A 25,544-nucleotide genomic window follows, 5' to 3' on the forward strand; every position below is an offset into this window, starting at 1 on the left:
ATTTATTTATTTTTATTATTTGTTGGCTTTACTTTTCTCCTTTACCATCTATATCGTCCGCACGCGGCAGTCTTCTAATTTAGCTGCGGAGGACATTTGCGTCCTAAATACTTAACTGGAAAAGATAAAAAAGGCGTTCCGGTTGAAGTAGGTTGAAGTTGATGCTGGACAAATAAATACTGGACAGTTTTCTTGAGAGTAGGTTGAAGTTGGGATCGAATCATAGAATTGCATTGCGCTGCTGTGGGGGCATGGGCCTTCAAAGTCACCGGGCCTTTATGAGCGTAATTGTCGAAATCATGGGCCTAGTTTTAGTTGATCCAAAACTGGTCTTCTTAAAGTTATGAAACATCATTTTGATAATGATAAAATTTATAAAAAATAAAAAGGAAATTAAGTAAAGGCGCTTATAAAAAAAATAAAAAGGAAATTAAGGTTGAGCCAATTATGCCAACCAAAACGTGGTTTGAGTTTGCAATCTGGCGTGACTTAATTAATATGGTAGAGATCCACGCAACTCTAATTCCGACCTCCACTTGTTACATATGATTGTTTAATATGTCAATTGCGTCTATCTTTTCAGTTAATTCCATTAAATAAATACTAGTAATTTATAATGTAAAAAAATACAGAAAAAGATGTTAATCTAAGATTAACCGATAAAAGGATTTTAACTATTACATAAAATGGCAGAAAAAGTTTTAAAATTAAAATAGGGTTCCTGGGTTATAACATATACGGAATAAAAGTCCTAGGCTCGAAGCCGGATATGATGATAAAAAGCATTACAACAACATGAGGCCAATGTGGGCCGGGATGATGGGCTACATTAATTTGAAGGTGAGTGGGCCTCGGCAGAGCCCAGTCCTGAGAGACTAATTGCTTAAATGCCACGCAATTAGATAGAGAAACACGATACTATTTTTTTTTTTTTTTTGCTGTAAAAATTACAGCGTGGACCAACTATTTTGGCAAGCAGTTCTTTGACCAATACAAAAATGGAGTACCACAAATTTAATGTAGAAAGAATTAGTTTTGAGGCAATTTTCCCCGCCCGTTGTCGGTCTTTCAACATGTACGTATACCATTCCTTCTTTCCGAGTTAAAGACCATTCCGGAATTTATCGTCTGTGCTGCAAAATTTTTTTCTTGCCTTCTTGGTATCCTTCAAGAGCATTGTTCTTCGCTTCGACAGTTCGACTACAAAATAGAAGACAGAAGAAATGCTGGATAAAATGCTCGATTCTTCGAATTTTCTTCTTGATCACGCTACTTTTCTCCTGCAACACCTGGCTGAATTTGGTGTAGCGCAACAATGAACGGACGGAGGTTACTAGTTGCCCTTCTATTGGGGTTTCTGCTACGCGTAAATTATCTTTGTACCAATGGAGAGTCGTCGACTTGCCTGACGGTGTACAGAGAAGGAGGTGCACCGGCTGTGTTCCAGTCCCCCAAATGCCCTCGCTGGACCCTATCAAATTACCGTTCCAATCCGAAGAATTCCCCGTCGTCGGCCGCTAGGTGCCAATCGGCAATGCACCAGGGTCGCCGAAAGTCCCAGGAAGATCGTACTCTTTGTGCCCTCGACATTCGCATTCCTTTTCCCTGTAAGCCCAATTATGTCACTCTCATCTTATTGCCGTTTTGATGCTAATACGCTGTATTAAGCAGTCATCATCTTTCTTCCTTACTCGAGAGAGTAATTGGAGAGAATTTGGGAGACACCGATGCGTTTTCCTTTCGATTTTGCTTGTTCAACCGGGTAAAATAAGTCGTCAGTGCACTGACGACCCATCTATAGGACTTCATTACAACTTCTATTGAATTTACTGAAAGACTGCGTCCTTTCTTGCAAGTTGCAGGTTCCTACAGGAGTTAAGGAAGTCACAGTTGGTATTATTGCAGTTTTTGATGGTCATAATGGTGATCAAGCTAGTGATACGGCTTCAAAGCTATTGCTGGAGTACTTTACGCTGCATACTTACTTTCTTCTTGATACAACATTTTCATTTTTATTGGGGAGATCCGTGGGAAGGTTACCAAATAAAGGAGTTCAGGGTCAGTTTTTCCAAAAGCCGAGGTGGGAAAACAATGATCGCCATGCAATATATATTGGGAGGTCTCTTTCTCTCTTATCATACTTCACTAACAAACATATCCTAGCAGATGCCTTGTAGTATTTAAACTTTACGGATTCTTTACTATGTGAAGATTCACCCATTTAGGTAACAGAACTTCCCTGCTTGATAATGGGCTCCACTCCCCCCTCTCTTGTTGTCCATTGGTAGAGAATGGAGGAGGTGAGGCGGAATCCCTAATCTTCTGCATTGTGGAGCAGAGAGTGGATCGCTGGGCTTGGACTCTAGCAGCCATCATATGCTCTTTTTTGTTTGGTCGAATTATGTCATCTACTAGTCTCCTTATAGAAGGGAGACTTGCATTTGCAGCATGTTTAGAGAACGGATGCTCAAGTTGGCCTCCCTGCCTACCATGAGAGTTTGAGAAGTGTTGTTGGGTTTATAATCTGGACTCCTTAGATATCAATTATGTGGTTGTAGATGGCTTCTTATTGTCTACTAAAGAAAAAAAAATAAAAAAAGATGGCTTCTCATTTGTATTTTTCTGTGTTTTGGGCTCCACATGTCTATTCACCCATAACGTTGATGATATTATTGCGATTTTAAAATCCAGCTTTCTTAAGATATTATTGTAAGGATAGGTAAAAGGATGAGAAACAATGCTAATTGTGCGTGCAATGTTGTTCTGCAATTCATATTCTTTCGGTTGCGCCTTCAAAAGCATTCCGAGCAACTCACCATTATGGAGTTTTAGTGTGGCTGTATAAGTCGCAAAATATCCAAGATTTCATGTTATTTGTTATAAACTCTGTTCACATGTTGAGGTTATGAATCATAAACCATTTGCAGGCTTAAGCTGGAGTTATCAGCAATATGGGATGAATCCTTTCACTTGGAGATATTAAGGGAAGCATTGTTGAGAGCAATCCATGACATTGATGTGGCATTCACGAAGGTATACTTTCGTTATTCTGTGTTTTTTCGAGTGTTCTGATATGAGCCTTTTCTTTGCTTCATCTCACCACAAACCTTCGTGATTTTTTAAGGATGCTTTCAGAGAGAATTTTGTTTCTGGTTCCACGGCTGCAGTCATACTTCAAGCTGACACTCAAGTTTTGGTTGCAAATATTGGAGATTCAAAGGCATTTTTGTGTTCTGAGTTACATCAGTCTCCTTATGAAGCAAAAGGTTAGAAGGTGTTTTCTTCTTTCTTCTTTTCCATTGGTTATTAGGAAGGTTGTAGCTTTACCAGGTTTTATGTTTATGCATCTCATACCCTCTGCAGTATTGGATAAATGGATTAGCAGTAATTGTTTGGTTGTTCATAATTATTTGGATTGTGATTCAGAATATATTTTATTTCATTAGGTCAATGAATGGCATTTCGTGGTTGCTTATGTTGATAGTCTTCCCCATTGCAGCCACTTTGTTAAGGTTGTACAGGCAGAATAGAGATGATAAGACTTCTTCATTTTTAAAAGATTACCGCAGTCTCAAGTTGGCAGCTTCCAGTGGCTTGACTTTTTTGATTGCAAAGGAACTTACAGAAGATCACCATCCGGATAGAGATGATGAACGATCTCGTGTGGAAGCTGCCGGAGGGTATGTTTCTGAGTGGGGAGGAGTAGCTCGAGTCAATGGTCGATTGGCTGTTTCAAGAGCAATTGGAGATGTGTACTTCAAAAGGTCATTTTCGAAGACAAAATTATTTTCCTTTTTGTCTTTCCACTTTTTTGATATTACATTGATCCTTACCACTTTAATGGACGATAGTTTGCAGCTTCTATTGCTGATTTTCTGTTTCCTATTTGGCAGTTATGGTGTTGTATCCCTACCTGAGGTGAATGATTGGCAACCTTTGACCGTCAATGACAGTTATTTAGTGGCTGCAACTGATGGCGTATTTGAGAAGCTAAATCCACAGGACATATGTGATATATTTTGGGAATTGCATACTGGTACCAGTGTGAGCTCAGAACTTATTGACTTTTCATCATACTCATTAGCTGATAGAGTTGTGGATGCTGCATTTGATAGAGGCAGTCTCGATAACATGGCAGCTATTGTAGTTCCTGTCAAATCCTTTGGTACTTCTCCAAGTTTGCTTAAGAATGTGTTTGATGAAGCTGGGGAGCATGATTCCTCGGCCTCAGGATATATCAGGCCCCTTAATGAGCGACCAGGTAAATTTCGCTCTACTATAGCTAGTTGCCCAGATCTTTTGTTGCTTATGAATATAAAAGAGTATTTGTTGCCTTTCTTGAGTTCATTTGAAAACCGAGACATGTTATTCCATTGGCCCAGTTGGTTTCAATCCTATTCTATCCACCAAAGACCTCATGAAAAATGATACATATTAGAATTTGTTTCACCATCTGTATATTACTGTTCTCCTTTCCGTCATTTTAACACAAATAAAATGTTAATCATTCTGGCTCCTGTGCTTTATGGGAGTTTTTATGGTGCGTAGTCCTAAATTTTATTGTCTTCACCATCATTCAAGCTTCCATTAATGGAATTTGAAGCAATGGGCTGACGTTTTCGGGAAACATTGAATAAACTAAAAAATACGAGATGGACCATAACATGCACTTATGTGACTGTAGAAGTAAAACCTTTTCTCTGTGCTTGATAAGGAGCTTGAGCTAGCTGCACCTTATGTCCTCAGAAAGTCTGATGCTCTCTCAATCCGTGGCAAACTGTGGTTATGTTAACCAGAAGCAGAATCTTAAGTGATTTGACAATGTTCTATAATCTAAATAGCTGTTGATTGCTGCAGCTGAGGCATCTATGTTCCCTCTTGCATTTCTGCAGAATGAAGATTTATTTATCAATTAACTTGTAGATTGTTTTGCTTTCCAGAATCCTTTCAAGATACGATGTTATGTTTGAACTTGCATATTTATGTTCTGATGGGTGGTTATTTTGTCACTTGTTTAATAATTTAGAAATCTTGTTCTTAATGTATCTAGTCATAAATTCTGTGTACTTTTATATTCTACTGCTGTTCTTTTAGGTGATGATCACATGTCAGAACCTGTGGAGGTGGAGCATACTTATTCTGTAGGTGACAAGTTTGAGCGGTTATTGGTAAGCCTGAAACCAAGAATTGTAAATTTGTATATCTTCTTTCTGAACAAGCAATGATTTCTGATCTAATTGAAACCTTTTTCTCCTTTGCCATTCCCTCTTTCTCCTTGTTTGCACTGGCAAAAGAAATAATACTGGTCCTTTTGTGGTACCAAGTTTCAATTATTTGTTACTCTGCTAGTTTAATGAGTTTTTCCAGATGTGAAATTGGCAATAACAAATTGAGGAGATTGAAAGCAAAAATAATTCTATGCCTTGGTATTTTGTGCTCTGGAGCCAAATAGTAAATTTCTTTTACATATTTGAATGTTTAGGAACTTTCTGACTTGTAATCATTGATCTTCGACAACGTCCATTTGGTGCAAAGCAATTGTTTCATGGACTTTCTGATTGAAATAGTGACTTTGTTATCTGATGTGTTGCTTTGTGATATACATATGGTTGTGCACTATAATATGCTGACTGGACTTTCCAGAAACCTCATTTGCTTGATAGTTGAGATATACTGGTTTGCTATAATCTTCATACCACCGTGTGAATGAGATGTCTGTATTCACTTTATGGCAGGTTGAAAGGAAAAAAAGCAGCTTTGGGTGTTTTTACTTATCTGAAAACCTCAACGAAATTGACGACCACACATTTTGGGTGGAAAAGGATGACCATGAACATAGTTTTAAGCTAACTCAAGCATTGCCTAGTGCTGTCACTCATACTTGTGGTAATGACATTACTTAACTCAGCAAGTTTCCTTCCTTTGAAGCTTTTACTTGATTTGGATTTTAAAAACAGAATGGAAAATGATATTTGGTGTTTGGTTATTAAAGTTGGGTTTCTTACCAATTACAATTTTTTATACATTGCTGTCCACTCATTTATATTTTATTCATTCAGGTGGCCTGAAAAATGTCCATGATAAACAGAGTATGTGCATGTTCTATGGATTTTCGGCTGATGAAGATAATGGTCAATGCACAAATCCAGAAAGTTTTACTAGTTTCCTTGGTCTGCTTGGATCAATTCCTCTCCATGGTACTGGTCCGGATGAGCATACAATACCCGATTCAAGGTAGCTTTGTTTCTTCCTCATTTGGTGCTGACTATGATATGACATCTCTTCAGTTACAGTAAAGGCTATCTTGGCTGAAAGTTGGTCTTGTTGAACGCCAGTGTTCCCTTGTCATCAGACCATGATTAGTAAAAGTGTTTATGCTTTTAATTTTTCCGTGGAATAGTGGCTTCAGAGACTATATGAGAATAACACCTAAAGGATGTTTTAATTCTTCATTATGACTTTGTTATCTGATACTCTGCTGATTCCACACAATTCTTTGACATAGGTTAGACACTGAACTTGACATTCTCATTCTTTCTGATATTCGGTGAAGTGTTTCTCTAAGCTGGTCAATTTGTTGTGTCATGTTTATGTGCGAATTTGGTATTGTTACATGGTATGTTTCATTTTGGATTAGCTGGACAAATTCATTTCTTTCCATATGGTTTAGCAATATGATAGAACTACAAGGTTATGCTTCAACTGTACTTTTTGAGTTTCATGAGAAGCTATTTTCAGCACACTTTTTATGTGTATGATTTATGCAGTTGCTTCGTTCTTTAGTTTTGAATCAACTTCATCTTTGGTTTTGCTTCTGAAAGTATTCATTTGCACAATAACGGAACCATCCTTTCAACTGGATCTCATGTATGTCACTGATTGTTTTGGTCGGTGTCAGGTACATACTAAAGAAGAGGTATGGCCGTGGATCGTACGGCGAAGTTTGGCTCGCTTTTCAGTGGAATTGTTCTAAATTGAGCAAAAGCTCAGAACAGAGTTCTAAAGATGGAAAGTTCTATTATCAATATATGCATTTCAGGGATTATGATGGAAGTTCAGAGACAAGCTCATTTGCTGATGATCGATACAATGGGACTGCTGATGATAAAATGTTCATCTTGAAGCGCATAATGGTACATCACCTAAATATTTTTTCCTTTTGGGTTGCCTTCTTTTGAGGATATATAGAAATCCAACTTTGCGGTTGCCGTCTTTTGAGGGTAAATAGAAATCTAACATTGTGGTTATACTGAGTTAAAGCACTGATCTATGACCAATGTTTTGCCTGATTTAAAACTCTTTTTCATCTGTGACAAATGAAAGTGTAACTCTTCCCGGATCATATGAGATAATTGTCCTGAATGAGACCATTCCCTCTGCCAAAATACAAATGAAAATGAGAAAAGCCACAAAAAAGAGAAAGGATCTGAAATTCTTTTTTTGTGATTACCATGTAGGGACTTTGACTCTTGTTGCAGTACATGTAGCCAGATAATTTTGTAGCAATTGTGGGCCTTTTTTGTATATAACCTTATAATCCTTGATCAAGCTGTTGAAGCTAGCCAAGGTTTTGCTTCAAGGAATCTGAGCTGGAAAAAGTTTGAGAAGAGAATGGTCCACAATATCCATCAAATTATCCAATTCCTTCTCGTTTCTCGTGCTTTTATTTTTTTACAAATGATTTAAGTTTTAAAACAGGTACTTCTGTATGCTGCTTGTGTGTCTCTGTTGTGTGAGTGACTCAGTGGCTTAGTCATGGATGCTTGCCATGCACATGTCCTCATGAGGGTTGAAAACCTACACAATATAAAAACTGACAATAAGATTCTGAACTAGGATCCCTTGCTTGCCTTGATGCTATGTTGAATTATCACATCAAAAAAGCTTAAGTTGTTATATAAGTGATGAATTTATACCCTTGTGGATTCAGATTGAAGGCTAGAATTAGCTACAGCATTTGTTAAAAACTGTGTTTCTTCTTGATGTTGTTTAATTAACAAAGTTTCTGTTGTTTTTAAACCATTAAACTGTTAGGTGCTTGCACCATAACTTGGTTGAGTTTCTGCTAGTACAGGTAGAGAGAGGGCCTGCTGTCTATCTAAGTGGTCTGCGAGAGAAATATTTCGGTGAAGTTTTTTTGAATGCCTCCACCGTTTTAAGAGCTTCACCACCAGCTGCAGCATCAGATGCTTTCTCTGGGGATGCTTTATCAGATACTAGCTGTAATTTAAAAGCCAATCAGTCCATGAAACATGAAACTGAAGTTACATGGAGCTCACAAAGTATATCCTCTGGAAAAAGGAAGTCGCTAAAAGTTAATTATGAAGATGGCTTGAACCACATTGCCAGATTTGTTGAGTCTTTTGAGTCTCAATCCAATCAAATGTGGCTTGTTTTTCGCCATGAAGGTGTTTCCTTATCGAAGCTTCTATATACGGCTGAAGAAGTGATAAATAGTGATGATCAAGGAAGCGATGACCATCTTAAGCGTGTTCAGATATTGCACCCATCAAAATGGTGGCACTGGTTGAAGACAACAGAAGCAGGGCAAGAGGAAATGCAAAATCTTATATTGCAATTGGTATGTGTATATTTTTTGCCTTCAATCAGTTTGACATTACACTTACAGGCTTATGTTGCATAATATAAGCCTTGCAATTCAATTCTTTTGCTGTTAGAGGTGCTTTGTGGCCCCGATGTCATACTTCCATTGGTCACTTTATTTGCTTATGTAGCAGTAGATTTTCATTTGGGCAAATTACACTTTATCCCCCTGTGGTTTAGTGTTTTTGTACATAACCCCCCTATGGTTTTAAAAGCTAGACATAACCCTCTCATGGTTTAGATTAAAGTGTCAAAATAACGGAATTTGCAATCCCTAACGGAGTCATCTAAAATGTCAAAAATATCCCTATGTAAAGTTGAAAATTATTTATTAACCACGGGGGGTTATGTGTATATTTTGAAAATCATAGAGGGTTATATGGTAAAGCATTAAACCATAAGGGGGTTATATGGTAAAACATGAAACCATATGCAGTTAGTGCGTCATGTATATTATGTTTATATATTTTGGTCACTTCAGCCATTTTAATTTTTAAACAAGGGTAATTTTGACATTTTTAAAGTTTCTGTTACGAATGATCATTTCCGTCACTTTGACTATTTAATCCAAATCATGAGGGGATTATGTATAGCTTTTGAAACCATAAGAGGGTTATATACAAAAACAGTAAACCATAGGGGGGTAAAATATAATTTGCCTTTTACATTTTAGTTATATGTGCGCCTAGCGCATAGGCACATATCTTTATTGATTACTATCTTGAGAGGTGCACTTTTTGATCCTTTTATACTTCTCAGAGGGAGGCATATAGAGAATGAAATCTTAGGTAATAAAGAAGCCTGAGGTCTCTGATCTCTTGACTTTCCTTTTTCTATGGCTTGAAAGTTACTTATGACCGTTTCCACTTCTTCTCTGGCATCTATCTTATATTGCGCGGGGAAGGCTCTTTTCCTTATTGTTTTATTTGATTGTGCCCTGGCATGGCTTACTATTGTATTTGCTTTCCTTTAACCAGTTGAAGGCACTGAAGTCTTGCCATGACCGCAACATCACTCACAGGGATATAAAGCCTGGTAAGGGCCAACCTTTTAGTTTATGGAAGCTGGAAATTTATATTCTGAACATATTTTATAGTTGTTTAAAAGAATTACCTAAAGATGTAAAAGCTTCATCGAATTACAAAAAATGCCTTAAAAACAATACATTTTTTTTACCTCTTGGATCATTCTTGTAATTTTTTTTCCACATTTTTCAAGTTGCATCTCCTGTTTGGTATTTTGGTTGTGATTATATGTATTGGCCCACTGCTGGCAAGGGGTATTTTTGTTTTTCTTTTTTGCTACGCAATGCATATTTTAAGAACTAATCACCTGCTCTGATGATTTTCTAAATCTTTGATGGCATTGTGTCTGGGAGAGTGTGTGTGTGTGTGTGTGTGTGTGTTTTTTTTTTAAAAAACTTTTTATTGGTAGTAGCTACATTATCGAACTCACTTCTGTGTAATTTGTAATTTCTTTCTTATTGCTTCTGCAGGTTCATAGGTGATTAGTTATTATTGATTAGTCATTCTTAAAATAAGTGCTTACTAAGAATGAATTTATATGTCTTCTTGCAAGAAAATATGGCCGTTTGCTTTGAAGATCAGTTTTCTGGGAGATGCTCTAATGGACTTCCAGATGGAGATAACAATTATGCTACTAAAATGTAAAGCCTGCTAATATTTTAGTGCTATATCATCTACCGTTCCTTATTTTCTGGATTTTCTTTTTTATCTCACACAAGAGTTTCTTCGCCAATTGTTCTTCTCTATTTTGCTGACTGCTAAATGGAGTTTCGCACTAGATAGCTGCAACTGCAGCCACTGATATCACTAGGACATTTTCAGTTCAATTTTGTTATATGCTTTCTTATATCTTGTCTGTTAAGCATTGCATAGTGTATGTAACCAACACGGAAAAACTTGGTGGTTCAACTACATGAAAGCCTAATATGGAGTTAATCTAGTTGCGTTATGAATTGAAAACCATAATTGCTTTCTTGTAAAAAAGGAATAACTACATGAGGGTAAAGGTTTAGCTGGCTTTATAGGAAGCTCAAGATGTTTGGACATTGATTATATTTTTGTATATCCTGAAAAGAGTTTTGCTTTACCTCTGAGACAAGGTTTTTATCGTATCTTTCTTGGCGTCAGACGGTGCATGTGCAAGATCTTGTTCCAATTGTAATATAAGCTATCACTTTAGATGAGTTTTTTCTATGTTCCTTTTGAGATATGGAATTTCGCAGACAAGGTTTGTTTTAATAGTGGATCAAGAAATGTCCTTTATGCTTATGAAGTATTGATTTTGATGTTTTGACGGTGTTTGATATGAGTCTTGACCTTCAATTGTGTTTTCCAATATGCATTTCTGGTTCTTGATTGTCAAAACATAAAAGCATGTTGTAAATCACTTTTAATGTGGATGCACTGCTGGTATCTTCATAAGTTGAATAACAGTAACATGCTAGCAGCATTTTCTGTATGGTGTCACGTTTATTACTCACCTGTGACAGCATACCTTCTGCATTTGAAAACGAACAGTTTTACATGTCTTAAACAGCAGTCTAGATGCTTTATTTGGTAAATCAAAGTGCAGAACATATAACACTAAATTGCATAGTTCATGTCAAGAGTATTGTTGCAAGAATTCATACCGCAATCTTTCTCTTCTATGTGATTTTTTACTGCCTTTCAACCAGAAAATTAATTTTTCTGATTTTTTAGGCGCCTTATTGGCTTTGGTAGTGCATTGGATGATTTCACCATGAGGCATTTGTATGGTTCCACAGGACCTTCTAGGTAATCTCTATGAGAACTTCTCCATCTGTTATTGTTGTGATACGCAAAAAGTAATAGTGGCATTGTACTTCATGAGATTTCAACTTAGGCAGTTGAGACACCTTAAAATGTTTACTTCGTAAACTGCCAAATTTTCTGGAGCTATAATTTTTGATAACCAACTTTGCAGAACTTCTTCAAAGATTTTGATACGGTGCCTTTCCCTTCTAGCTATAGGTCAGGGCGAGCATTTGACTTTAATCTGATGATGTTCCTCAGCAGTTTTTTCTCCTGTTGCTGCTGATTTCCAATCCGAATTAGTGGGGCAAGAGAGTCTTGATTTAGTTGCAACACCCTAATAGCTGTCTCAAATCTTATATTGCATTGTAGCATTAATATGTTCTATAAGCTGTCAAAATAATGTAGACGCTCTTTATTTCTATGTAAGACATGAACTTTTAGTGTGTAATTAATGAGTCTGTGTGGTCTTAACCCCTCCTTAGATCTCATGTTTTTAAACACAAGCACATGCAGACAAACATTCAGAGACACCATTGCTGTTAAAATAATATAATCCTGTAATTGCATCTTCTATTTTAGCTACGTTATAAGCATCATACTTTTTCCTTCTATATCTTAGTTTTCTTTGTCAGTAGATGAAAACTCTTTAATTTTTTCACTTGTTTCTCTCTCAGAGCTGAACAAACGTCTGAGTATGCTCCTCCAGAAGCTTTACTGAACGTTAGCTGGTACCAGGGCCCAATGCACAAAATTGTAACGTAGGACAATTTCCATTGCTATTCTGAATTGCACTTTTGGAACAATTGTAATACTGATAATTCCAAGTTCATTGGTGGTTTGTGATTTATTGAACATTGCATTCATCTAATCCCGAATCATTCAAGTTTTTACTATGTTGCACAGTTCATTGCTCTTTGGATGTAACCAGTACTCATCCATTTTAAATTGCTTCCGCTGATCTAAATTCAAAAAGTTGTCTGCTATATGTGGTCGGAGAAGGTTGAAATGTTGTATATTTGGATTCAGACCTTTGTTTTGCATTTGTGTTCATGCTCAATAGTAAAATTGATGCATCTTTCTCATATTTATTCTGGATGGTTTATTTTTGTGCTACTATTGTTTGTCTAGGTATGATATGTGGAGTGTCGGTGTGATAATCTTGGAGTTGATTCTAGGATCACCAAATGTGTTTCAGATAAATTCTAAAACACGCGCTCTTTTAGATCAGCACCTTGAAGGTTGGAATGAGAATCTGAAGGAACTTGCTTACAAGTGAGTGTGTTTCTAAAAGATCTATTTTCGTTGTCATGATTCATGATTAGTCTTCCTCCATTCCTTTGGTTATATTGTGACAACCGCTGATGCATGCTACATTTCTTGGTACCAGACTCAGATCTTTTATGGAAATGTGCATCTTAATCCCTGGGATTCCTACAAGACTTCATCACAATTCGGAGACAAAAGATCATGTGAGTTTTTTATTCATTTATTGGTTTTAGTTCCTGTAAATGTAGATGCTACTGCACATATCTAGAAGGGGCTTACTAGGAAAGAAGGCATTGATCTATGAACATTTTGTTACAAAGATGTCAGTATTGTTTTGTTCTTAAGGTTGTTCTTGCTCTTTAATCACCCTTCACATTTTAACCTGACTTGGGCCATAATGTTGTACAATTGAGTGTTTAGTCTCGCAGTCTAGTTGTTATTTCAAAGGATTTATACGTGTTTAACTAAAATTTTCTCTTGTTATGTTAATTTTGGACTTTGCAATTGGAATGCGTCGTAGATTCATGTTTGTGTATACTAATACAGTTTGTCTTTTGCAAGTCAGGGTTCAGTTCCTCCAGTTCCATGGAAATGCTCGGAAGATTTTTTCGCAAATCAAATAAAGAGGAGGGATCCGCTTAACATAGGGTAGGTTATTAGTGTCAAATTGCTCCCCAGTCCCAACTAGGAGGAGGAGAAGTGGGGAAAAAAAGACCTGCAAAGAGGCATCTGATTTTGTTTCAAGTAGAACTTTTGTGTCATTGTATGCCTGCCTCTCAATTTCCACAGGTTTCCAAACATATGGGCATTGCGCTTAGTGCGAGAGTTGTTACAATGGAATCCGGTAAGTTTTGTACGAGTATGAACAAGTAGGAATTTCCTTCCACATAGCTTTAATTCGTCGTTTTCACCCCAGTGATTAGGAACGTCCTTTTTGTGCAAGTTTGATACAAAGCAAGCATTTATCGGTATCACTAATCGCTCTTTTATTGCTGATTTTTGTTTTTATTGAATTGGAAACTAGGAGGATCGGCTTAGCGTTGATGATGCTTTGCAGCACCCTTACTTTTCACCTAGACCTAGCTCCTAAGCACATTGAGGATGAAGATGCGCGTTTGCGTGTCTTGACCTGAATTTTTAGCTCGGTCTTCATAAAAGGTAGTCGCTTAAACTCTGTTCTTCTAATGGGAGAAAGGGGCTATAACTTTTCACTTCCCATTTTTTTGTGTTTCTTCGCCTCTTTTTCCTCTAGGTTTGCTTGTTGTTTATTTGTGCTCTTCCGGTCTTCCCCTTTCTTTTTTTGTTTTTTTTTCTTCCTTTAAACCCCTTTCATTTTTTTATGATTGCTTTCTGTATACTTGCTTCTGGACTTCAGTGCGAGAGCTTGTGGAACGGCAAGTTCCTTTGTTCGTCCTGACAGGGACCCTGCTGAAGGCTGTACTTTGCTTTCCGGTCCATTGTGCACAATCATGCTGCTTGCCACGGGATCAGCAGCTAATGCGGTGCGTTATATGGCCCAAGTCAGGCTAGAGGGGCCCGGTCTGATCTGTGGGCTGTTGATTTTGAAATTAATTGATCAGGTCAAATCGGGCCCCTCTGGCCAGATCTTGGACCATTGACCGTACGGGCTGATTGACCTACCAACTGCAGGGGCTCCAGAGGCCCCGGATTCGTTTACCAAGTTTCAACACGATTGTCGATAGACAGAAACGAGGTTTGGGAGATTGCAACCCTGGTGGGTGAATGGAAGCATGCTGGCAGTAGGCGCAGAAGTTGGGGTTTTTGGGACTAAGGTTTGGGCTATATTAATGGCTGTTGCACAATTTTTTGGCGGGCAAAGATTTGGGACCGATCTTTTTGCTTTTCGGTTTTGGTTTTGGGGTGGGGGTGTGGATTTTGAAATCAATGGTCCAAATCAGCCTCTGGCCCGATCTTGGGGCTGGTTGGCCAGCCAACTGCAGAGCCCACTAGGTTTTAATCGTCTGAGCAACACGATTGCGGATGAACAAGGGCAAGCGGTTTGGAAGATTGCTACCATGGTGGTGGTTAAACTGAAGGAGGCCCAGTGGTAGATGCAGAAGTTGGACTTTGGGCGACATTCATAGCTATTGCATACTTTTGGGGCAACGATTAGGGCCATGTTAATATGTTCTCTTTCTGGGTGTGTGGGGAGTGGATTGTGAAATGGATGGCCCAAAGCAGACCGGCCTTCTCTTGGGGTATTAACAGTGCGGGCTGCCTGGCCTACTAACTGCAGATGCCCCGGATCCAGTCACTGGGTTTCAAATCTTCTGTGGAACATGATTGTCAATGAAGAAGGACAAGAGGGATGGGAGACTGCTATCCTAGCGTTTGAATGCAAGCAGGCCCAGTAGTGGACACAGAAGTTTGGGTTTTGGGGTGACTGTCTAGACTGCATTAATGGCTATAGCACAACGTTTGAGGCATAGATTTGGGCCATTTAAATATCTTTTCCTTTTCTTTTTCTTTTGTTTTTGGGGAAGGCGTGGGTGTAGGGTTCTCTCTGTTTGTATGTCAATGTGCCTAGTTTTTAAAGGCAGATAGGGGTCATATTAACTTGTAAATGTGGACGGTCTAGTGAGGCATGACGGTTTTGAGGGGATTTTTTCCTCCTCCAATTTTCTGGTGCAAGTCTTTTTCATTTTTAATTTTCCTTGTGTTGTACTTTAACAATAATATAATGAGAAAAAAGAGTAACGGATGTCGTGTTTAATGTCATCTACAAACAGTATCCCTTTAAATTTTCGATAAACTGAGATAGTAATAAACAAATAACTACATCGCCTTATTCGGTAAAAAAAATGTTGCTGCTTCAGCTACCACAAGAAACATAATTCCAAAATATTATCTGCCCTAATCTATCCTTTTTCCCCCCCACTTCTCAAAGAAAAATTGTCTGAGCTCCCGTTTATGCGCACATCTGCTTAGTCGAAGTAATTATGTATAACTTGATATGCCAAATGTACCATAGAATTAGCAAGATCAAAGACCTGTAACCTAACTCGTAAAAAAACTCATCGACAAGAACCTAAAAATTGCAACTACAGTTAAAAGCAAATAAAAGGATGAACAAACGATCTGCTCGTATGGTAGTCAGCTTTAAAATGGTTATATCCTGGCAAAACAGCACTGCTAACTATTGAGAATGATAAGCTGACTCCAGGGGAATCACGATAACAGATATGTTGTCATGGCTGCCGTTCTCATATGCATTGTTAACAATACGATTAGCTAATGCTGATGGGGCCAAACAGGAAGATGAGCCACTGGACTCTGTAGTCCCTGGTTTACAGGCATTATTATGTAAAATAGCACAAACATTTGCAGGAGTCAACCCTTCAAATATACCATCAGATCCTATCACCAAAAAGCTGTTATCAGTGGTTAGAGTTTGCCATCCAATCACTTCAGGTTCGGCTATGACTCCAAATCTGACAACAAAACAAGAGCAAATGGCAGCATCAGAACAGAGTCCCCAAGTTCGACTCTTCCGATAAAATAAAAACTTTATACCCAAAGTAGAGAGGTTAAACCGAGACTCAAATAAATATTTTCCATTCCATGCTTCCAAGTACTAGCATCAACTAGGTACAGAAAGATTATATCACCAAGCAATGTAGAAAACCAAGATGAAAGATTCTTAGGAAAGTGAACTGCTTGGTAAACGGATAGAGAACTCACCTCCTCAAGCTCAGATCACCAATAGCTCTGGTCATAGCCAATATGCCATTAACACGAGGCACACCCCAGGTGTGGACAAAACCACCAGCAGTTTCTATTCGAGCTTTTTCATCTTCTCTATCTGGATGATGATCTTTTGTCAATTCCTGAACATAGGAAGTCCTCATTGAAGTGCCTGCTTACATGTCAATGACGCAAGAGTTCCAATTGATAATTTGACGAGATTCTTCAGAATAAAAAAAAAATCATTCTAATTGCATTGGCAAACTGCAATATAAAGACAGATCAAACATCATTTAAACTGGCAGTAGCAAACCTTCGCCACCCTGAGAAGCAAGACTTCTGTTTGAGCACAAAAGAGCTTTTGAGTCACCAACAAAACCAACTAACAATCGACCATTTACTATCAGAGCAACAGTGCCCGTAGACCCTGAAGCATAATTATTCCTCAAAGCTTCCTGGAGAAGAAAATGTATGACGTCTAAGCAAGTAGCAGCTCAAAGGTGTAAAGAACAAGTCAAAGCACAGAAGATATACCCGAGTAAATTCTGAATCAATGTCTCGGAATGTCCTTATTAAAGCTTCGTTTAAAATGTCATATAAGGATGTATCATCAATCAAAGATGATGTTGTACCTGATCTGCAGAAACATCAAGAAAAACGTGACAAAATTCAGGGTTCTTTAGCCCTTTAGAAAATGTCAACAGGAAAGCAAAAAAAAAAAGGTAATTATGAACTTCTCGATCAATACACCCCACCTCTCAACACTACTTTTGTTTTGATTTGCTTCGTCATTGCCCTTGTGGGGGGATGCTTGCTTGTAGATGTTAAACAAAACATTTAGGTAAAAATAACTCAAAAACTTCTTGGAAGCAAATTCACTAGCTTCAGCACCTCCATGACCATCAAAAACTGCTGCTACACCAACATTAACATTCTCCTGCCCATCGTTACCTGCATTGTTTGTGTCAAATCAGTATGGAAATTGTGAACCATCTCCTACCAACATCCATAATCAAGCCATTCTGGAAATAAGATCTGAAACATTCTTATCATCTACGATCTATCTTGCTTTAAAAGAAACCGAACACTGATTGATATCTTTAAAAAAATTTGAATTCCAAATTTATGTGCATAATCCTACTGAAAATGCAAGAGGAATTTGAACTTTATAGTACCCAAGAAAGGAATCTTCATTGCAGGATTGCAAGCAATACGGTCTTCTTGATAGTTTCGACGGCCTTGAAGAATTGCTGCGGCAAACCCACAGTTTGCTGTAGGATGATTTTGAGAAACTCCATTTGAAGGAGTCCACTCCCGTAGAGGACATTCTTGTGACCTAAAAAGTGCAGGTGAACCACCTTCATCATAAGCCATCATACAGGCTACTGAAACGTGGTGGGCAGAACAACACCTAACAACAGCACAGAGTGATAGTGCAACAGCCAACACCCTGACCAGTGCAATTTTAGACACTTCCATCCTTCAATTTTGAGAAAGTTCCGGGAACACAAAATAGTCACTTTTTCAGTTGATTTGGTTTGAACAAACAAACCCCCTTAATCCCTTAAGTTGGCTAAGGAAATAAATAAATAAAATTAACCCAAAAAAAAAAAAAAATCCTCACCGACCGAGGTGCTTACATGTACGTAAATAAATCAAGCTTCGTTAGAGCTCTCGGCTCGCTTCTTAATCAACAACCTAAAGCTTAATACAATTTTAAGCATGATGAATCCAAGCTCGATTGACTCGTCTAAACCCTATCTTGGGTAATGGATTCTAACGGTGTAAACTAACCAAATCAAATTACTCTCTTAGTTGAAAAATAATACTATTGCAATAAATGAACGGCTTCAAAATTAAATGAAATCTCGTCTAAACCCTATCTTTAACGGCGTCAACTAACCAATTGAACTAACCAAATCAAATCACTCTCGAGTTGAAAAATAACACCATTGCAATAAATGAACGGCTTCAAAATTAAATGAAGTACGGAAAATAATCAAAGTACATAAAAAAATATCGCAAATTCCTTCCCGGAAAAGAATTCCACCGCTCAACCTGGAAGAAAAAGAGAAAAAGAAAAAGTGCCGGTGGAAAAATAAGTTGATTTTCCGACCCACATAACTGAAGTTTTGGGGAAAAAAAAAAACGACAAATTACTAATAATGTACACACGCATATATGTAGAGAGAGAGAGAGTACCTGAATGTTGAAGGCGCGTAGGAGGGCAGAGGGGGTGGAGGTGATGAACTATGAAGAAGAAGAGGAAAGGCTTGAAGACGAGAGGAGGCGCGAAACTTGAATAGGCGTTAACTGTCGTGTTTTGTACTCTGTAATAGTATTAGGTTTTTTTTTTTTTTTTTCAGTAATCCAAATTGGGTTTCTGTATAGATTTGATTTGATTTACAACTTCAGTTACAAATGAAAGACTCGTAGTCGTAGCCGTAGCCGTAGCCGACAACTGACGACGCCATCTGCACCGTCATTCAACCAATAGGAGTTCGAGGAGGGTTAATCACAAGAAATCCCCTAAGCTTTGGTGTGTTTTACAGTTTACCCCATAATATTTTATTTTTTTTACTTTATCCCCCATTAGTCCATCACAGTATCTGGACAGTTAAAATATTGCAGTTGATAAAAATACCTCCAATTTTAATTGTTAAATGCATACCACCCTGGAAATTATTCTTGGACCTACACGATTCTAGTTCCTAGTTACAACTACAACCTCCACCCGTTTTGTAATCTTATTCTTCTGGAAATAACCCGGTCGACAAGAATGAATAGAAATGACACCTCTTTTTTTTTTTTTACATTGATAAACTTATACTAGTATGAATGAAACAAAAATTCTTGTACATTGTTACAAAATTTAAGAACAAGGAAGAATTGAGAGGGGGCGGGGGATTGTATTACACGGACAGGCTCACTGGCAGTCACACTCACCGTCTCACTGATGGTGTACAAGTACAATTTTGAAGTTGCCCCTCTTCTTTAAGTTTTTACCTTCTCTTTTTTTGGGGGTTGGTTTTGGCCTTTTGGTGGAGAGGTGGGGAGGGGTTTCCTTGTCTTTCTGCCCTTACCCTTTCTCCTCCTTTTCATGGTTCCTTTTCATGGTTCCCGGCTGTTGACACGGCTATGAAATTCAAGCATTTCTTGATGGTTGGGATCAACTGAGAGCGCAGCTCGACAATCTCGCAGAGCTCCCATTACATTGCCAACGTGTTCATGGAAGGCAGCACGCAGGTGTAGTAGGTGAAGGTCTGCCTTAAACGCGATTGCCCTCGATAGCTCTGCAATTGCTTCCTTCGTCTGGTGGTTGTCCATCAGAACTGTCAAACATCCACAGTTCCACACCAACATCAGTAGAAACATACACACAACTTATGCACTCATCTATTCAAGTTAAACCTCTCTCCCAGCTGCACTGACAGTAACATACATGTAGTTTAGTTAATTATGATCAATGAAATTTTCGTCCAGCCAAGAAATCTTATTCACATCCCAGCAATTCTTAGAAGATGTTGATCAGCATTATCTATATACACACAAATGTCGAGATTTACTCCACTGCCCACTCGAGATCAATATATAAAGAACATAGTACGCCGCCTCAGCTTTTATTATTTCCTTAAATTTCTGCCTTTCTTCTTTATCGTGGGGAGGGGAACAACTGTGATTAGAAGAAATCAAACCTGCTGCTCGGTATCTGTAGGGATAAACTCGAAGAGGATCTAAACGAGTGACCATCTCTAGATCTGCCTTTGCGAGTTCACGTTCGCAGTACTCTGACCTCTTCTCATATGCAGATGCATTGTTTCTGGCCTTCTCAATCAATTTTGTCATCTCCTCATAGGCTGCATTCTTATCGTTTCTCAGAAAATGGACTCGAGCAAGGCCCTGGTGGGCTCGTGTATGTCGAATCTTGAGGGCATTGATGTAGCAATCAGCTGCAGCATCTAGTTTACCACAGTCAACATAGACACTCCCAAGATTGTTCAGGGCCTAGCCATTTTCAATGTTGAAATTACGAAAAGATGTTAGCAGAGTGCTTTATATGTGAATAATGGCTTAGGTTCAAAGAGAAGACAGTGATCTCTAGCAACAATTTGGCAACTGATACAAAACGTCTATCAATTTTTAACTGCCAAATGCAGGCTATATTTCCGTAAAGCATATTTTAACTGAGGCTAATATGCTTTGAGATGTGAACAACGCTAGGGATCTCCAAAGAGCTTTCACATTGATATCATGCCTACAACATTGTTTTCATCTCAGCTTCAAGCGTATCTGATTGAATTCTCGACACAATGCATTATGCTCCCAAAAGTAATATATCACCACCACAAAGTGTGGGCATATAACTTTGACCTAAAAAGAATAGCTAATCAAGCTCTTAAGAAGGATTTTTAACATTGAAATCCCAAATATCACTTGGACTGCTCCCTTAATGACCACTTTGTCATTCTTTTTCCGAAAGGACAAGGATCTTAATCCTAAGTTCTGCTCTAATTAATAACAAGTTTCTGTTCCTGGATTTATTTAAACACCCCACATCATGGTAACTTTCTTTCTTCTTTTTTCTTCCCACATTGCTTTCCAGGAATGCATCCAAAAGGGATGACTACTTAATTTGATATGTCTACCGTGTGTATTCTCCACATCTTTCACCTTAAACTTGTTGAACAATAGAAGAAGCAATTCATCCCTAACAAGCAAATTGTATAGATTCTCTAAGTGAAGAACATCATACCTGACCTTTGCGTAGTCTATCTGAGGGGCATTTCAAGGCTTCGTCAAGAAGAGCTACAACGACGGAGGAACAGGATGGGTCCAGGCAAGAGTCAGCCAATGCATAGGCTTTTAAGAAGAAGGCTTCAAAAGACCTCTTAAGGCTAATAGACTCCTCTGCTTTCCAAAGCCCTTCGGCGCAATGCCCTGTATCATACAAAATCCATCCCTCATAAACTAGACGCTCATGGTCACTTGATGCATGTTGGCGAGCCAATTGTAAACTTCGCATGGCTGCTTCAGGACAATTCAACCTGATTAAGAGTTAAATATGGAAATAATCAGGTCCCTTTTTTGTTGAACTTCCAGTAGCTCTGGTGTAGCACAACACTTGGGTGCTGAAGATGAAAATTTAACTAGCTCAAATGAAAATTATTTGCAACAACTCATGAATTGTTAAAGAGCTTCAGCTTCAGTAACAATACCTCGACCAAAAAAGGCTAGTTAAAATTCTTTTGTCACAACTCAGACCCACTGAGTACATCTCTGATCTCAAGGATATCAAAGAGGAATTAATGGCACTACATCTGCTTCTGAATTTAAACAATTTCTCAATTGATGAACCTCACAATCTTTATGAATTTACCAAAAGACAGAACCAAATAACTCGCTAATTTACAGAAATGAAGAAAAAGTGAAGTTAAGTGGAGGCAGAATGAATATTACACAATTCTATTACCTATTTCAACAATCAAAGCATCTAAATAATGTAAAGAAGTAGAAAAAAGAATCTGTCACTAGTTACATTAAGTTGCATTTATCAGTTTCTGTTTTTCACTGTAAACCACCAAAAGAAAAATCTCAACTAAGAAATCTCCACTAGACAAGCTATAGAAGTCACTTTCAGTTCGTTACACACAAAAAGATCTGAATATATAGCCATTGCACAACACTCTAATATAAGGCAAAACCCTGATTCTGAATGATTACATTTCAGTTAATTTTCATACTGAACCGCTGCAGACAACAGCATTAACTGTGACCATTGATGACTGGTAAAGCCAACTCCTAATGAAAATGCAAATGCTATTACAGTCAAAGAAAATACAAAATGAAGTTACCTAAGCAGAAGCAAGGACTGTCTGAAGTATAGAACTCCTTTTGCGGCATCAGATTCGAGCATTTGGTATATCACAGAAAGTGATCCAATGTCATCAACTGAAGACCATTTATCATATAGCTGAAGCCAGCAGTCTGCTGTCGTCCAATTCTCAACGTGCTCGCGCACAAGAGTCCGGAGTTGGGATGCAGCAACCCGTCCATCAAACATCCTATAATGTGGTGCAAGTGTAAGGATAGCTTGAATATCACATATTGCTGATTGATAGTCCTCAAGGGCTAGGTAGAAGCAAAATCGCAGTTCCAAGCACTCTAATGCCAGTTTGAAGCCAAGAATGCGATTGATTTCACTGAGGGCAGCTTGTGCATCTTGTTTCCTCATTAAGGATGCTGCCCTATACATGTAGGGGTAAACTAGGGTTGGGTCAAGCTCAGTTGCTTTCTCAAGGTCTTCCCATCTCCTTTCACCTTCACAGTATAGTGATCTCTCTTGATACATCCATCCTAGTGACGAATGAGAGGAAATGACTGAACTGAGTTTCTCATGAGCCCATTGTTTATTACCCTTGATGTGGTTTATTCTAGCCAATCCAACTACAGAATAAATATGGCCTGCTTCTAAAGCAGCCTGAAAGAGTTGTTCAGCTTTGTTATATTCTTTTCTAAGGAGTCTAACACATCCCAACTGATGATATGCCACCATTTTCTGGTGAGTAGTTTCTGCAGAGTCAACCAACTGTTCTAAGATACAAACTGTTCTGTCTGACCTTGGATCAAGGTTGAAGGAGACTTCACCTAATAAACAATAGAGAGAGAATGCCGCTGAGCCAACCATAATTGACCTTTGCTCCCTATTTGAATTGCACAACAACTTGACTACCTGACTGTCATTCAGAGACTCAGGAAGTTCATGTAGAAAGACTTGGAAACATGATGCAGCAAGAACAGGGGAATTTTCTTCAAGAGCATACTCCATGAGTTCCACTGCATCTTGCCTGGAAGATACCAGGGAAGCAAGTTTTCTATCACAGGAATCCTTTAATCTTTCACAGCAAAAGTTGTTGGCAAGTACCAGTATCTCCAACAAGAGGTTGGGAGGTACTTCGTTTAGACATCCTGCTACGCTAAATTCGCTAATCGCCCTCATTCCTAAAGGGGAAATGTTGTTTTCAGACATATCAATCTCCTCAAGAGACGATTCTGTAAAACACCCATTAAGCATGGCATGAAATGGAGCTGAAAGGCCAGCAATTTTCTGCCTGTCACACAGTATTCTCTCATTCCCAATCCGGAAAGAAACTTGTCCTGAAACAGCTTTCCCGTTGTCCACATTAGTTCCAGATGAAAATAAGTTAGAGCTTGCAGGTAGCTCAGAGGCAACATCTATCATCCCAAATTCCTTTGCACATTTTCCGCAAGATGACATCAGGTCAGAAATGAGCTCTTCACCTTGTTTCTCGTACTTTAGCCATGCCCCAAACACAAGCCTCTCATAAACAGAGCTAGCTTTTATCCAAGCTGAGTGCAGACTGGTTCGCCTTAATTTGACTTCCCCCAGACCCTTAAATACCTGATACTGCAACAAGTAGAGATTTGACCTCTCTTGTGGAGAACATGCCTCAAGTTCTTCATGAAGTCGAGCTAAAACTTCCACATAATCAGCAGGTTTAAAATATGGCAAAATGGAAGGCTCGGGTACCTTAATGAGAGATTCTCTACGAACATCACAAAATCATGCGAAATTAATTATGCGAGATGAGCTTCAATTCGCGATGCAAGGAAAGAAAGGGTAAAGAGCAGGTACACTTACATGGAAGAATTTGACTCGAACGAAATTTTAGACAGCTTGCCTCTTTCAACTTGAAGCCATGACTGCGGATTAATAGAATTGAGTTCTGTCTCTTTGCAAGACTCGGAAGGAAAGAACGTTCTCATAGGGCATAATAGATGAAAAATGTCCCAGATCTCCACAATAGCCGGATGAGTTTTCTCCAGCAACCACAAACAAAAAGGATGAAAATAGTACTGGAAAAGTAAGGACAAATTTCCAACTTTCACTTTACAACCATCACAAACTTAAGCTCAAAAATTCCACAGCTCCAAAACCACTAAGAAGTATCGTTCCACGCTATCTAAAGACGAAGTCTAAAAAGAAGAACACTCAAAACAGTTAGTTACCTAAGATTCAAGGTTAACAAAGGGGAAAGGGAAAAAGGAAAAAAGCGATCTTTCCGGTCACACGACAAATATTCCTAACTATCCTTACAATCGAAATAATCAAAGATAATATGTCTTTCTATACCTTCTTATATTGAAATGGGAAAAAGAACAGAACTCGATATATATTAGCGTTCTTCTTGCCCAGAAGTTAAGGTAGTAGTAAAAACTCAACCTCAAAAATGCAGACAAAAGACTAAAGACCCACAAAAGTTAAACAAGATCTCTGCCAGAAAAACGACCAAAACCAAATCAAACTCAAACCCAAACCCAAACCCACCTTATAAAGCAAAGAAAAGGACAGACTAACCTTGTTGGGGACCTTATAAAATAATAGTAACAATAATGATGCCAAGAAATGAGAGTCAAAACCAAAACCAAAATGAAGAACAAACCAAACCCACAAAGTAATTTGTTGAAAATTCGGTGATTTAGCTGAGCTGCAAGGAATGTGATGGAATCCAAAGGGGAAATTCTCAGATTTCTTCACTTTTCTTTTCCTGTTGGTGATGGTAAAAGGAAAAGTTTTTGGTACAATAGTCTACAGCCTTTTCTGCAGTGCAATTAGTAGATTTGCAGCACTACAGAGCCTTTCTTCACTTTTTTTTTGTAATCGAGCCGTTGGAGTCTTGGAGACCACATAGATTGCAGCTTACTATTTGTTGGAAGTACAAAAATGCGGTGATAAAACAAGTCAAAAAAATTGCATAATGGGAAAATACCATTGAAATGGTTGCTCAAGAAAGCGACAGGTTCCAAATGGGCTGTCGTTTTGGACAGTGTTGGCTGAGAGTGTGAGGATTAGTGTTAATTGTTTATGATGCCTGTAGGCCGCTGTACAAATGCGCATCCAATAATTTAATGGCTGCTACATTGACATTGAAATCGATGGCGGATTTGAAACTTCCGGTCCGCTTGTGGGATAAGACGGGCAAATTTGATTTGGGTTAGTGAAAATCTTCAATCTTGCATTAATTTTTTTTTTTCAACAATAAAATTTATATAATATAATCTATTAATATCCTATTTTATAAGAAGCTTAAAAAACTTGTATAAGGAATTAATAAATATACTTTCAAATTTTTTTTTTATTATAGGTGA

General features: G+C 38.2%; 3 protein-coding genes across 3 annotated transcripts; 1 reads left to right on the forward strand and 2 right to left on the reverse strand.

Moving 5' to 3' along the window:
- The first annotated feature begins 1,117 nt into the window (after positions 1 to 1,117).
- On the forward strand, positions 1,118 to 15,396 carry LOC113778968. Its single transcript, XM_027324404.1, has 21 exons — positions 1,118 to 1,608; positions 1,865 to 2,119; positions 2,928 to 3,033; positions 3,125 to 3,266; positions 3,500 to 3,764; positions 3,894 to 4,261; positions 5,095 to 5,168; positions 5,736 to 5,886; positions 6,060 to 6,234; positions 6,899 to 7,133; positions 8,075 to 8,581; positions 9,582 to 9,639; positions 10,183 to 10,270; positions 11,331 to 11,405; positions 12,080 to 12,163; positions 12,534 to 12,677; positions 12,793 to 12,874; positions 13,237 to 13,319; positions 13,461 to 13,515; positions 13,696 to 13,829; positions 14,047 to 15,396. The coding sequence occupies exons 1-20, from the start codon at positions 1,316 to 1,318 to the stop codon at positions 13,759 to 13,761; spliced, it is 3,306 nt and encodes a 1,101-aa protein (XP_027180205.1). The 5' UTR covers positions 1,118 to 1,315; the 3' UTR covers positions 13,762 to 13,829; positions 14,047 to 15,396.
- A 294-nt stretch (positions 15,397 to 15,690) lies between these two features.
- On the reverse strand, positions 15,691 to 18,660 carry LOC113781703 (probable protein phosphatase 2C 51). The gene is made up of 7 exons (XM_027327674.1): positions 18,579 to 18,660; positions 17,552 to 18,434; positions 17,132 to 17,327; positions 16,911 to 17,013; positions 16,690 to 16,831; positions 16,374 to 16,548; positions 15,691 to 16,123 (listed from the first exon to the last, which is right to left on the reverse strand). Exons 2-7 carry the CDS (start codon positions 17,853 to 17,855, stop codon positions 15,829 to 15,831), a joined length of 1,215 nt encoding a protein of 404 aa, XP_027183475.1. The 5' UTR covers positions 17,856 to 18,434; positions 18,579 to 18,660; the 3' UTR covers positions 15,691 to 15,828.
- A 496-nt stretch (positions 18,661 to 19,156) lies between these two features.
- On the reverse strand, positions 19,157 to 25,066 carry LOC113751327 (ETO1-like protein 1). The gene is made up of 5 exons (XM_027295296.1): positions 24,037 to 25,066; positions 22,229 to 23,941; positions 21,130 to 21,421; positions 20,072 to 20,381; positions 19,157 to 19,708 (listed from the first exon to the last, which is right to left on the reverse strand). Exons 1-5 carry the CDS (start codon positions 24,159 to 24,161, stop codon positions 19,488 to 19,490), a joined length of 2,661 nt encoding a protein of 886 aa, XP_027151097.1. The 5' UTR covers positions 24,162 to 25,066; the 3' UTR covers positions 19,157 to 19,487.
- Positions 25,067 to 25,544: the final 478 nt, after the last annotated feature.

Source organism: Coffea eugenioides, chromosome 1 (genome assembly GCF_003713205.1).
Source record: "Coffea eugenioides isolate CCC68of chromosome 1, Ceug_1.0, whole genome shotgun sequence".
Classification (NCBI taxonomy): domain Eukaryota; kingdom Viridiplantae; phylum Streptophyta; class Magnoliopsida; order Gentianales; family Rubiaceae; genus Coffea; species Coffea eugenioides.

Excerpts from the sequence above, each read along its gene's own strand:
- LOC113751327 (XM_027295296.1), bottom strand. The coding sequence starts at position 24,161 with ATGAGAACGTTCTTTCCTTCCGAGTCTTGCAAAGAGACAGAACTCAAT. Across the intron at positions 21,422-22,228 it reads CAGTCCTTGCTTCTGCTTAG|GTTGAATTGTCCTGAAGCAG; the intron begins GTAACTTCATTT and ends ACTCTTAATCAG. Across the intron at positions 19,709-20,071 it reads CTACAGATACCGAGCAGCAG|TTCTGATGGACAACCACCAG; the intron begins GTTTGATTTCTT and ends GATGTTTGACAG.
- LOC113778968 (XM_027324404.1), top strand. The coding sequence starts at position 1,316 with ATGAACGGACGGAGGTTACTAGTTGCCCTTCTATTGGGGTTTCTGCTA. Across the intron at positions 12,875-13,236 it reads ATTCGGAGACAAAAGATCAT|GGTTCAGTTCCTCCAGTTCC; the intron begins GTGAGTTTTTTA and ends TTTGCAAGTCAG. Across the intron at positions 13,516-13,695 it reads AGTTGTTACAATGGAATCCG|GAGGATCGGCTTAGCGTTGA; the intron begins GTAAGTTTTGTA and ends ATTGGAAACTAG.
- LOC113781703 (XM_027327674.1), bottom strand. The coding sequence starts at position 17,855 with ATGGAAGTGTCTAAAATTGCACTGGTCAGGGTGTTGGCTGTTGCACTA. Across the intron at positions 17,014-17,131 it reads AACAAAAGTAGTGTTGAGAG|ATCAGGTACAACATCATCTT; the intron begins GTGGGGTGTATT and ends ATGTTTCTGCAG. Across the intron at positions 16,549-16,689 it reads TGCTTCTCAGGGTGGCGAAG|GCACTTCAATGAGGACTTCC; the intron begins GTTTGCTACTGC and ends ACATGTAAGCAG.